Source organism: Bos javanicus, chromosome 3 (genome assembly GCF_032452875.1).
Source record: "Bos javanicus breed banteng chromosome 3, ARS-OSU_banteng_1.0, whole genome shotgun sequence".
Taxonomy (NCBI): Eukaryota; Metazoa; Chordata; class Mammalia; order Artiodactyla; family Bovidae; genus Bos; species Bos javanicus.
In genome coordinates, this window is record NC_083870.1 from 106,541,183 (window position 1) to 106,554,490 (window position 13,308).

Genomic DNA, 13,308 nt, shown 5'->3' on the forward strand with positions numbered 1-13,308 from the left:
TTTCAGTAGGATGGATTCACATGAAATGACACGTTTATCATTATCTCTGATTAACATTTTGCATATTGAAGTCTAATGTCTACCTGATATTAATACAGCCCCTCTAGCCTTCTTACTGTTTTATTTGCATGATATATTTTTTCCATCCATTTACTTCCAACTTGTGTTTTGTATTTACAGTGAATCTTTTAAATGATATGATTTTGAAAAGATTACGAAAGTGAAAGTTGCTCAGTGGTATCCGACTCTTTGAGACCCAGTGGACTATACAGTCCATGGAATTCTCCAGTCCAGAATACTGGAGTGGTTAGCCTTTCCCTTCTCCAGGGATCTTCCCAACCCAGGGATTGAACCCAGGTCCCCCGCATTGTAGACACATTCTTTACCAGCTGAGCCACTAGGGAAGACCAAAAATACTGGAGCGGGTGGCCTATTCGTTCTCCAGGGGATCTTCCCGACCCAGGAATCGAACCGGGGTCTAGCTTATCATTTGTTCTTGCTTTCCCCCCACCCCTAAATCCTCTGACAATCTCTGATTTTTAATTGGCGTATTAACAGGAGGTAACCTGACCCACTGGCTGGACATTCCCCATGAAGACAGGACTGTCTCATCGTGCTAGTTTTTTCTTGCCATGTAATCACACCTTGAGACCACGATGGACTGAATTTTCCCAGAATCCTGGATGCGTCCAGGAAGGTAAGTGAGGCACTTAGAGGCCCCTGAGTGGTCATTTAACGAGGCATTATGGTGCACCTCCCCCAAGGCAGCATCGAGACCTGACATGGTCATGACACAGGACCTCAGGACAGGATCTTGTGACAGTGTTCATATCTGTGATGGGTCCTCAGATCATAAAATGCAACGATTACATGTATGGGTGATAACACTGAAGAATCTCCACTTCTGTGGTACCTCTTATAGGAAACTGTTTTCTCTTTTATTTATTTAGGCCATGTGGCACACCTTATGGGTTCTTAGTTCCTCAACCAGGGGTTGAAACCAAGCCACAGCAGTGAAAGCCAGGAATCCTAATCACCAGGCCACCAGGGAACTCCTTCGTCTCTTTAAAATTGCTGTCTCTTTTTCATATTCTGTACGGAGTAGGTCTTGGCAATCATAAACTTAACTTTGTGGTTTCGGTCATGGAAATTCATGGATTTGCATTTGTGTTTGTTGTGCAAGAGAGCCAGGCACACAGCTGGAGAGGGAAGCTTGCTGGCCACTAACCCCCACACTCCAATACAGCTTTGGTCTATTGTTTGTTGCTCCCATGCAATAGTGAAGAATTCTTAATGGAAAGAGTCATGAACTGGAGGTTACTCTTTTCTCAGAGACTAGTAAATTCACAGATGTTTATTAAAACCCCAAACATGAGCCTGGCACTGGGATCTGAAGGTAAATTGACATGACAACTTCTGTCTTGAGAAATTCATAGTGGAGGACTTCCCTGGTAGTCGAGTGGTTAGGAGTCCGCTTGCCAATGCAAGTAAGACGGGTTCAATCCCTGGTTTAGGAAGATTCCACGTGCCAAGGGGCAACTAAGGCTGTGCGCCACAACTACTGAGCCCACGTGTGGCATCTACTAAAGCCTGAGTGCTCTAGAGCCTGTGCTCTGCAAGAAGAGAAGCCACAACCACGAGAAGCCCACGTACCACAAGAGAGGAGCCCCCGCTTGCTGCAGCAAGAGAAAGCCTTCGCGCAGCAGTGACGACCCAGCACAGCCAAAACTAAACAAATGCAAAAAAAAGTCCACGGTGGAGGAATGGATTCAGGGGAGGAAATGTGTGCAAATAAATGCCCTTCAGTTTGATAAAATGAATGAGCTGGTGGCGGGAAGATCTATCTACCCACGAAGGTGGATAGGGCATCAGGTAGATGTGTTGCTTCAGCTGTATCTTAAAGAGAGCTCATGCTTGACCAGACAGGCGAAGGGGATCTACATTCTTGGTAAATGAAAACAAAGTTCAGATGAACAGAAATGTCAAGAGCAGGGCTGGTGAGGGGACCACAGGCAGTCCCCTGTGACTAGAGCAAAATGTACACTATTAATGGCTCGACATGATTGTGGAGAGGGGTCCAGCCATAGGGACCAGGTGATGGAGGCCAGACCACTGAGTGCCAGGCACTTGATCACATACTGCCCTCCTAGTCCCTTAGATGTGGTCCTCAAAACACCCCAGAATCATCATCAAATGCATTTGGAAGACGCTGAACTAAAGCTAAGTAAATTTCTTTATTGCAGGACTTCCCAGAGCCTCACACCAATGACATTAGGGCTTGCCCAAGGAGGGAATGTGTAGTGTTTTCTAAACTCCTTTTTGTAGGAACCCCCTCAAAAACCTGTTTGAGAAATTCTGCTATAAGCGATGAAAGACCGTGAAAGATTTGGAGCTGTTTAAAGAGTTCAGGTTTTTATTTAGAAATTCAGTCTGGGGAATGAGGAGTGAGAGAGGGATGTGGTTGAGATGAGAAGCAAGGAGACCATTTGGAAGCCTGTTACAGTGGTTCAGGTAGGAGGAGATGCTCCATAAACCAGGTAAGTGTGGTGTGGGATTCAAGAGGCATTAGAAGGTACAGTCAGTGGTAGACTGAACTGCCATCAGGAGGGAGGGCCTAGGTCAACAACAGGGTTTCTGGCTTCAGTCACCTCTTGTCAGGCATCCAGGAGAAGGTCTGTGCTGGGGATGTATTTGAGAGTCCGGCAGGACCGAATGATGGCACCAGTCTCAGATGGATGAGCTCATCACCAGGTAGAAAGTCTAAGGAGAGCTGCTGCTGCTGCTAAGTCACTTCCGTCGTGTCCGACTCTGTGCGACCCCATAGACCGCAGCCCACCAGGCTCCCCCGTCCCTGGGATTCTCCAGGCAAGAACACTGGAGTGGGTGGGTTGCCATTTCCTTCTCCAATGCATGAAAGTGAAAAGTGAAAGTGAAGTCGCTCAGTCCTGTCCGACTCTTAGTGACCCCCTGGACTGCAGCCTACCAGGCTCTTCCTTCCATGGGATTTTCCAGGCAAGAGTACTGGAGTGGGGGGCCATTGCCTTCTCCGAAGAAGGAGAGCAGGACTGAATAAACGCGGTGAGAAAGCACCTAGGAAAGAGCAGGCTATACAGAAGGGGATAGTCAATCAAGGAGCTTCCGCGACGATCCTTCTCTCAAAAACCGCTGAGGGCCGTGATAATTAAGACGCGCAAAAAATCAGGAAGGGCGCCAGAGCTCCTTGACCGGAGGCATATCTCGCGCACGGCTGGACCGCACCGGGGTCCGAAGGGCACACAGCAAACCTGGCGGTGACAGCGCGGCTGCTGGAGCTGCTGGGACGGCCGGCCAGAGGCGCTGATCCAGAGCGCGCCGGAGCCAGGTGGGTGGGCGCGCCGGGAGCAGTGACCCGACAGGTGTCAGATGTCCTGGAAGGAGCCCCCCAAAAGCCCAGAGCCCGGCCAGGAGCTGCGGTGGCGAGGAACTCCTGCCCGGATGCTACTGGCGAAAGGATGAGCTCCACTCTCTAGACTTGGCTGGTACCCGCGAACCCCTCCACCTCTAGATTAGCCTGAGACGTTTCGGGCCCTGGGGCGACACCCCATGCTCCAGGCAGGGCTTTCGGGTCACTCCACGGCGGGACAGAGAGTGTGGATCTCGCCCCGGCAGGGCGATCAAGAACATGCTCCGTGGGAGCGCAGGGTCTGATCTCAGATCGCGCCTGTACCCTGGGTCGCCAGACCCAGTCCCCGCGCCCTCCGGACAGCGCACCCAGAGTGGGCAGCGGAACCCAGGACGACAGCTAGGCCCCTGACGGCGGGGCTGCGAACTCCTCACTCGTTCCGCCAGCCACCTACAGGCAGGTCTCACCTTGGGGGCGTCACGACCCGCCACCCAGCGCCCCTTCCTGGGGCACAGGTTCCGAGCCTTGTCCCCGCCCCTGCGCCCCCATTGGTCGGGTCCTGGGGGAGGGACCCGACGGCTCCCAGCTGGACAGAGAGAGGCGGCCGCGGCCCCTCGGAGCGGTACAGACTCGGTCCGCACCTCGCCGAACCCGACGGCAGCTCTCCCTGTGCCTCTAAGCTGAGCGGCCTCGGCGGCAGCTGGACTGTCGGGCGCAGCGGAACGGACAGACTAGCCGACCGTCCCTGGTTCCCGGAGGAGCTCCTGCCCGAGGCGGTGCGGCAGCAGCCGACGGTCCGGCAGCTCTAGGCACCGCGCCGCGTCCGCGGGCGACCCACGCCCCGTCCCATCGGCCCCAAGCCAGGCCCGCCGCGCGCCGTCGAGGCGGCCCCGATCCGGGCCCCGCTGGGAGCGGATGCGCGCGCGGTGAGGCCGCCGGGTCCCGCCATGGCCGCGCGCCCCGGGCCGCTCTGGCTGCTGGGCCTGGCGCTGTGCGCGCTGAGCGGCGGCGGCATCCCCGGCCCGCGCCCCCCGCTCGGCTGCCCGCAGCGCCGCCTGGGCCCGCGCGAGCGCCGAGACCTGCAGCGCGAGATCCTGGCGGTGCTCGGGCTGCCCGGGCGGCCCCGGCCCCGCCCGCCCCCCGCCGCCGCCCTGCTGCCGGCTTCCGCGCCGCTCTTCATGCTCGACCTGTACCGCGCCGTGGCCGACGACGACGACGAGGACGGCGGGGCCCCCGAGCGGCGCCTGGGCCGCGCAGACCTGGTCATGAGCTTCGTCAACATGGGTGAGCGCGGGCCTCGGGCGGGCGGCGGCGACCCCGGGGGAAGGCGGCGGGCTGAACGGCCCTACCGGGGCTGAGCGCGAGCGGCAGGGGCGTGTGCGCCACCTCGCGCAGGGGGAGCGCCTGCTGGGGGCGGGGAATCACCTTGTCGTGGACAGGGACCTGCGGCAGGAAAACCTGCCCGGCTCAGGGCAGCGAAGTCTTAGGGATGTGGGGGTCGGTGAGCTGCTGGACCGACAGGGACGCACGAGGAACGTGAGTCCCCGAGGCGTGTGCCTTCACCCGCCCCCGAACACCCCCGACGGTAAGATCCTGTAGTGTTAGGTGGACGCGGGTGGTGCCAGGAAGACAGTCCGGTCCTGGCGAGACAGATGAGTAAAAGGCTGTGATGCTGTCCCTGTGATAAGGGCGGTATGAAGAACAGGACAAAGTTCAGCGTGGAAAACCCTGTCACGTCATCAAAGCACCAGAGTTGAGGTGAGGACCCAGATGTCCTGAGCCCACATTTAGCAGCCTCTTGCCTGGGTCACCTAGGGGTGGGGGCAGGGGAGGGGAAGGCGTAGACTCTGAGTTCAGTGGGGCAGGGACTGTGGTCTTGTCACCCTGGGCTCGCATCTGGGACTTGGCTTGTCATGGAATGAGTGTCCAGCCCCAGTGAATGACCCGATGGGCAGTTTGGACCCCCTTTGTTCTCCCAGGCAAAGCCCAGCTTTTCTTCTCTGCCGAAATTATACTCCAAATCATGGAGCCATTTACCCTTGAAGTTCTCAAAGATCATCTTTTCCATAACTAAACTCTCTTAATCTACATTCATGAACATAGGTCTCCCATCCACTTTGCTTCCTGCCTGAGGCCAGTGAGGGGCATGGATCTAGGCTGCGGCAGACACCAGGCTAGACCTGGGGACCAAGGACCATAGCTCAGGCCCAGGTGGGGAGAGCTGTGGGACCCAGAGCAGGGAGAGGCCCCTGGCCAGGGCCACCAGCCTCCCTTCACCTTGTAACCCCCCCAGCAACCCTGTTGGCAGACATGATATTCATCCCCATCTCCCGGATGAGGACAGTGAGGCTCAGAGAGGCAGTGTCTTGCTCAGGACAACGTGACCTCTGTGTGGCTGAGCCGGGACAGGCCCAGGTTGTTTGGCCTTCCATCCCGGGCTCAAGGAGGTGGCAGTTCTGTGTCAAGGGGGCAGGCTTTCATGGTGGAAAGAGCTGTCAGAGGGGTTTCGGCAGAGGGACTCAGGGGTCAGAGTGACAGCAGGTTTTATGCATCTTCAGCCATTTGCTTCCTATGGTAGGGCAAGAAGAGGGGACTGTCAGGGAAGCCTGTTCCCCTCAAACAGCTGGTGATGGGCTCAGGTGGGAGCGTGAGCAGCAGGAGGCAGCTGTTAACCTCTGCTGAGATCCCAGTGCCAGCTCGGGACTTGGGCTGGTGGGTTCTAGATGCCGCCTCCCTAGTTAGAGGTGGGGTGGGGGACTGGGGACAGAGCCATCCATATGTGGAACTGAGGCTGGAGCTCTGTGCTGGGGACAAGCTGACTCCGGGCACAGGACCAAGAAGAGCTGTGGATACAGCCCCCCTGAGAATGCCCCCATGGGAGCCCTCCAAGTGTGAGTCACCACCTAGCCCAGGTCCCTCTCTCCCCAACACCCCCTGGGGCAAGGGGTACACGGCCCTGGTGGGAGCTGCTGCTGTGAGTGAGCAGCACCCTGAGCTCAGGACCTGGTTCCCCTCCTGCCTCTGCTGTGTGGTCCTGGGGAAGTCCCTGCTCTGTCTGAGCCTCAGAGCTCTCCTTGTAAAATGGGGCTCCTCACAGTCTGTCCTCAGAGTTGTTGTGAGATAGGTTGATAGAGCAGAAAGTCAGCTCCTTTTTCGGGGGAACCCAGCCCTGGTCAGTGCTGACCCCAGCCTCTTGCAGCTGCTGCTCAGCCTTGGTATGGATGTGTGGAAATGTTCTCACCTGTCTTATAGACACACGAGACCCAGAAACAGATTTTTGAAGCCATCCAAAGGTGTCTGTCTCTCTGTTTTTGAATAAAAATTAACATTTGAAGTTCCATAGTTCTTTGAATACTCATTTCATCCATGTAGCAACTTGTGAAGCTGTTTTACCAGCCATGGGCTCAGAGAGGTTAAATAAGCAACCCAGGGCTACACAGCACATCCGCGGTATCATCCAGACCATGGACTCCAAATTCCAGTTTCTTCCCACGCCACCTCCGCATGTTTCACGGAGATCTAAGGCCTGTGACGCTGTGGATTAACAAGCTGATCTTTGTTCAGGGGAAGCCTGGTGTGTGGGCAGGTCCAGCCAGCTGTCAGAGAGCTTTCTTTATTCTGATGTACTAATTGCACTAGTAAAACTTCTTCAGTTGGAGCAGTTTAACTGGTAATTATGTGGGCTGATGTGGGGATTAGGCAGCTACCAGCGTTGTTTCCTCCTTTGGAGGCCCCAGCCCCAGGCCCCTGAAGGTTGGCGGGCCCTGAACCACCCTGGAGTCTAACAGCAGAGTCGCTGTGGCGTCAGCACCCGCGCCGAGGTTCCCACGCCTGTGGCCTCCAGCTCCCCTCTGCTGCTGGCCTCACTGGCTCCTGAGAGGCCAGGCCTGGGGCTTGCTGGGCCTTGACCATCAGCAGCACCTGTAGGACCCAGAGGCCTGGGCCTCTCAAAGGCTCCTGTCCAGGGGTCGGGCCTCTGTCCGAGGAGACACTTCAGGGGCCTACTGGAGGTGTCACTGCTGGAGCCTGTACTGGGGGCCGGGGCTGCGGTCAGAGCCGGGCCCTGCCTGGCCTGCCTGTCAGTCTCTCCCTGTGGACTCTTGGCTCCCACTGGCCAGAATGTAGTGATGGGGCCGGGACCTCGAGGAGTGGACAGAGCTGGTCCCTGGTGTCTCCTGAGCTCTGGGGAGGAGATCCTGAGCTGGGAGGCAGCACCCAGGGTCTTGGCCCTCCTGGGCCTGCTGTGGATTCCTGCACGTCCCTCCCTTATCTGGTCCCTTCTCAGCACACTGCCCACCCCTCCACCCAGCTCAGGTGTGACCAGCTGCACCCCGAGTGTCTCAGGCTGGCCCGGCCCCTCTGGAGAGAGGCAGGAGAGACACCTCTGGCATTTCTCCTGAATCCTTCCCCACCTCCTGTCCGCGGAGCAGGGGTGCCCATGCTCCAGACTGAGAAACTGAGGCACAATCAGCACTGCAGGCTGACGTGTCGTCAGAACTGAACGGGACCGTCTTCTCCTTTGTTCTGACCTTCCCTGAGCTGGGCTCACTCATTCCCGCGGTCCCGGGCAGCTGAGGAGAGGGGTGTGAAGGAGCTGAGCTCTTGGGTTCAGGAGAGGCAGGGCTCCATGGGAGTGAGGGGCCTGCCTGGGTCCTGTTCATCGCCTGACCTTAAAGGAGTGACCCCTCACCTCCATGAGCCCCGGGGTCACTTACTTTGCTTCCTTACTACAGAGTTCTTTCATATTTTCCTGAATTCACTCCACAAACGGTCATGGGGCGCTTGCTCTGTGCCGGGCTCCATTCTAGCTCCTGGAACGTAAGAGGGAACGAAACAAAGACCCTCCTTGTGGAGCTGACCTTCTGGTGGGAGACACGTACCTGCACCTCAGCTGCAAGGTGACTGTCACCTGGTCCCCACAGTGGCGCCCTCCCTAGGCATCAGGAGGGGGTGGACAGTGTGAGGACGGGCAGGACGGGCTGGGGTTCTGACCCGGCCTCAGAACTTGCTTCTTGACTCCACCTCCTACTCTCAGTGTGGTCTGGACTCTCCAGTCCACCTCTCGGAACCTCCGTCTCCTCCTCTATAAATGGAGACACTCATGGTACCCACCCTAGGACGTGATTTTTAAAATATCTTTGTTTTGGGATTTACAGAACTAATGCATGTTCACTAAAAAATTTATGCCATATAGATTCATTATAGAATTTCATTATAGAAAATTCAGACCATGTGTCTAGAAATATATCATATGGAAGCCTCTAGTAATCTTCTGTGTACCTCAGAGAGAACCAGTGTCTTAATCCTTTAGCATAACCCTCCCCACAACCAACCCTGCTTTTTAAAAATTAATTAATATGGCTGCATTGGGACTTAATTGCATCATGCAGTATCTTTGTCGCAGTGCACGGATTCTCTAGTTGTGGCATAAGGGCTCAGTATTTATGGCACACAGGCTTAGTTGCTCCACAGCATGTGGGATCTTTCCAGACCAGGGATCAAGCCTGTGTCTCCTGCAAGGTGTATTCTTAGCCACGACCACCAGGGAAGTCCTTAGCTCTGATTTTTTTTTTTTTTTAATCAATTTGTGTTAATCTTTTCTAAGATCTTAAGTGGGATCTAAGCGCCTGCTGGTTGGCCATTTTGTCTTTCACTTAATAAATCCTTTATCCATCTTGAAAGTCGAATATTGGAATGACCACATTATTTCTCTTTTTATCTATCTACGTTTCATTTATTTATTTTCATTTCAACTTTGTTGTTGTTCGGTTGCTAGGTCATGTCAGACTCTTGGCAATCCCATGGACTGCGGCATGCCAGGCTTCCTTGTCCTTCACCATGTCCTGGAGTTTGCTCAAAGTCATGTCCTTGGAGTCAGTGATGCCATCCAACCTCCTCATCCTCTGTCGCCCCCTTCTCCTCTTGCCGTCACTCTTTCCCAACATCAGGGCCTTTTCTAATGAGTCGGTCATCACATCTGGTGGCCAAAGTATTGGAGCTTCAGCATCAGTCCTTCCAATGAGTACTCAGGGTTTATTTCCTTTAGGATATTTCAACTTTATTGAAGCATAATTGACATATAAAATTCTAAGTTATTTAAAGTGTACATCAGGATGGTAAAACATCCCCCCATCCAGTTAACACATCTCATCACTTCACATATGTGTCCTTTTTTTGCATATGTGAGAATATTTAATTTCTACTCTTTTAGCAAATTTCAGTTATACAACACAGTATTATCAATTGTAGTCACCAAATTTTACACTAGATCCTCAGACCTTATTCAATTTATGACTAAAAGTTTGTACTGTCTTACCAACCTCTCCCTATTTCTCCCATCCCCAGCTCCTGGCACACACTTTTTCTACTCTTTTGACTTTTTTTAAAAACCCGCATATAAGTGATACCATGGCATATATGTCTTTCTCTGGCTTATTTCACTTAGCATAATACTCTCAAGTTTCAATCCATGTTGTTGAAAATGACAGGATTTCCTTTTCTCTCATAGCTGAATAACATCATATATATATATGTATATATATACACACATAGATATTATATTTATATATATGCTGTATCTTTTTAAAAATATTCTCTTTTTATTTGGCTGCCTTGGGTCTTAGCTGCAGCCTCTGGGATCTTTTGCTGCATTGTGTGCACTTCCCTTAGTGGCACACGGACTTAGTTGCCCCACCCACGTGGGAACTTAGTTCCCTGCGTGGGAAAGCGGATTCTTTGCCACTGAACTGACAAGTACGTCCCTGCGGTATCTTCTTTGTGCATCTGTAGATGGACCCTGAGGCTGTTTCCATGTCTTGCTATTGTGAATAGCGCTGCAATGAACATGAGAGTACAGATGGCTCTCTTTTTTCAAAAACTGAGCTGTAAGTGCCATCATCTATCAGTTTCCGGTGTACAACATAATGATTCAATATTTGTGTTGAATACATAGTTATACTTTTTTTACTCCTTGATGCTTTCTTTTTATTTCCTTTGGATATATATCCAGAAGTGGGATTGCTGGATCATATGGTAGTTCTATTTTTAATTTTTTTTAGGAACCTCTATACTGTTTTCCATAATGGCTTCACCAATTTACATTCCCGCAAAGAGTGCACAAGGGTTCCCTTTTCCCTACATTCACTATCTCTTATCTTTTTGACAATAGCCATTCAGAGAGGTGTGAGGTTTTATCTCATTGTGGTTTTGGTCCTGTTGGCCATTTGTGTATCTTCTTTGGGAAAAGGTCTATTCAGTTCCTCTGCTCATTTGAAAAACTGGATTGTTGGAGGTTTTTTGCAGTTGCATTGTAGGTGTTCTTTATATGTTTTGGATATTAACCCCTTATCAGATATGTGGTTTGCACATATTTTCTCCCATTTAGTAGGTTGCCTTTTCATTTTGTTGATGGTTTCCAAGAGTTGGAAATGGGTCTCTTTTCTCCAAAGCCCTACCTGCCACCAGGGTGGTGCGCCCTGTGAATCCCTGACAACTGACTACTCCTGTTCAGCCCCCATCTTCTCGGTCTTTTCTCACTCTTCTGGGGTAAATGACTACTACTGCCCCTGGGTGACAGACGAGAAGTAGACTGTCAGAGTCTAAGTGACTGACCCAGGGTCCTGGGCACCCAGATTCAAAGGAGCAGCCATGAGAGCTGGGTCACAGCAGCGAGGAGGGCTGGCCTTGGTAATGGAAGAGCAGAGCTCGGAAGACCAGGTTTTAATTCAAGGTCTGCTACTTGAGATCTGTGAAATTTTGAAGAGCTTACTTAAAGCCTTGGCATCTCAGTTTCATCATTTTTCTTTCTTTTTATTGCTGTGGCTGGACCGGGTCTTTGTTGCAGCACGTGGGATGGTCGGCCTTCCTTGTAGCGTGTGGCATCTTTAGTTGCAGCATTCGAACTCTCAGCCGCGGCACGTGGGACCTAGTTCCCTGACCAGGAATTGAACTCTGGCCCTCTGCATTGGGAGCGAGGAGTCTTAGCCACTGGACCTCCAGGGAAGTCCCTCCTCATTCTAAAAATCAGGATAAATGATATCTGTATCATAGTACAATGGGTAAATAAGTAGGTTAAGACACTGAAAAACTTAGCAAGTGCTTGAAAAGTGAAGTCAGCCGTGTCCATTCTTTGTGATCCCGTGGACTGTAGCCTGCCAGGCTTCTCCATCCATGGGATTTTCCAGGCAAGAACACTGGAATGGGTTGCCACCTCCTTCTCCAAGCAAGTGCTTGGCATTGCTCAACAAACGGCAGCCAGAATGGTGAGGAAGAGCCTGCTGTGTTTATCTACCTTTCCGCCCCCATCATTCACTTGAGGACCTGGAGCTGAGTGGTAAGAGCACAGTGCCAGGATCAGATCCCCATTCCACTGTGTACTTTTTAGTGGATGCTATGGTGCTGCCCAGATCTTCTCTTTGGGGTTGAGTTACTCATTGCCCCAGCTGCCTAGAGAGAGGGTCTGTCCCTAGGCATCAATCCACTAGCTTCTTGCTCAAGGTTGGGTACCCTCCCTGGGGTCACCCCACATCCAGTGACAGGCTTATCAGAATATAAATGCCCAGCCTCATTGCCTCAAGGAGGGACAGTTCTGGAGGGCCATCAGCCCCAGAGCTCCCCATGCAGCTGGAGTCGCTTGGCCCTTTTGTGATTGCATCACCTGTGCCCGCTCCTGCTCCCTGCATTCCCTACAAGAACCCTCTCCACTAAACCTTCCCACTCAGTCTGTGGCCCAGGAAGTCTGGCCTAGGATATATTTATATGATTTTTAATACATACGCTTGTTTATGGCTGCACTGGGTCTGCGTTGCTGCGCAGGCTCCCTCTAGGTGTGGTGAGCAGAAGTTAGTCTCTAGTTGCAGTGTGCAGGCTTCTTACTGTGGTGGCTTCTTGTAGAACATGGGCTCTAGATGCAAGGGCTCAATAGTTGTGGCATGTGGGCTTAGTTGCCCCTTGGCATGTGCGATCTTCCCAGACCAGGGTCCAAAACCGTGTCCCCTGCATGGGCAGGTGTATTCTTAACCACTGGACCACCAGGGAAGTCCCCTATTTATTTGATTTTTGTGTAAGTTATTTACTGCTCTGTGCCTCAGATCCCTCATCTGTAATACAGCCATCCTAGGATGGCTGTGAGCGTTAAATGACTTACTCTACATAAAGGGCTGAAACAGTGCCTGGTAAATGCTCAGTAAATGTTAGCTCAGTTTGTTTGTTTGGTTTTAGCCCCAGTAAATCCAGCTGGTAGTGACAAGACCTAAAGTAAAGCACAGTTATTTTCTTTGACTGCTGGCTCTGTCCCCTGAGCAGCAACCATTCCTTCAGAACAGTCTAGGGCTCCAAGTACAGGAAGAGTTCTAGGGAAGCCAAAGGCTGCAAGACCCAGGTATGGAGAAAGTTGGATCCCTCAGCCTGTGGTCATACCCTCACAAACACTCCTGGGAACCCAGTGTGTGCTCTGGCTCTCCCTGGTTATCTTGGTGCCCACTGCAAAGCAGAGTTGAGCCCAAGGTCCGCTCATTACAGTGGGAAAGATAGGCCCACATACAACCCAATATAAGTGATAACCAAGTGGGAGAAATGGCCATTTCCCCACTCAAATGTGAGCATGAAGGCTCTGTACTGCAGAAGAGAGACCAGATCCCTCTCTCATCAATGGGAGATGAACAAGGCCAGAAGACGGGGAGGAATGGCCTCTTGGCTGAGGGACAGGGAAGTCTTGGGAGGAGGTGGAGTTATGCTGAACCTTGAAAGAAGGGTAGAATTTAGTTAGAAGTGGGTGAGAGGAGAAGGTGAAGAAGCAGAGGGGAGACATGGAGGTGAAGAAGCTCTTGGTCTGTTCTTGGAACTGCAGTTCCTCACATGAAAACCCACTCCTGGCTCCTCTTGCTTGAGGTCCTTCTGTGTGTTTCTTCTTGCCAGCTTGGTACTCA

At 52.5% G+C, this 13,308-nt stretch overlaps 1 protein-coding gene across 1 annotated transcript in view; it reads left to right on the top strand.

The window, feature by feature from the left end:
• The first annotated feature begins 4,329 nt into the window (after window positions 1-4,329).
• The window catches only part of BMP8B (bone morphogenetic protein 8b), a 30,380-nt gene continuing 21,401 nt past the window's right edge, over window positions 4,330-13,308 (top strand). The window contains exon 1 of the mRNA XM_061412399.1: window positions 4,330-4,666. Within this exon, the coding sequence (XP_061268383.1) occupies window positions 4,330-4,666 (337 nt within the window). The remainder of the gene's footprint in view (window positions 4,667-13,308) is intronic.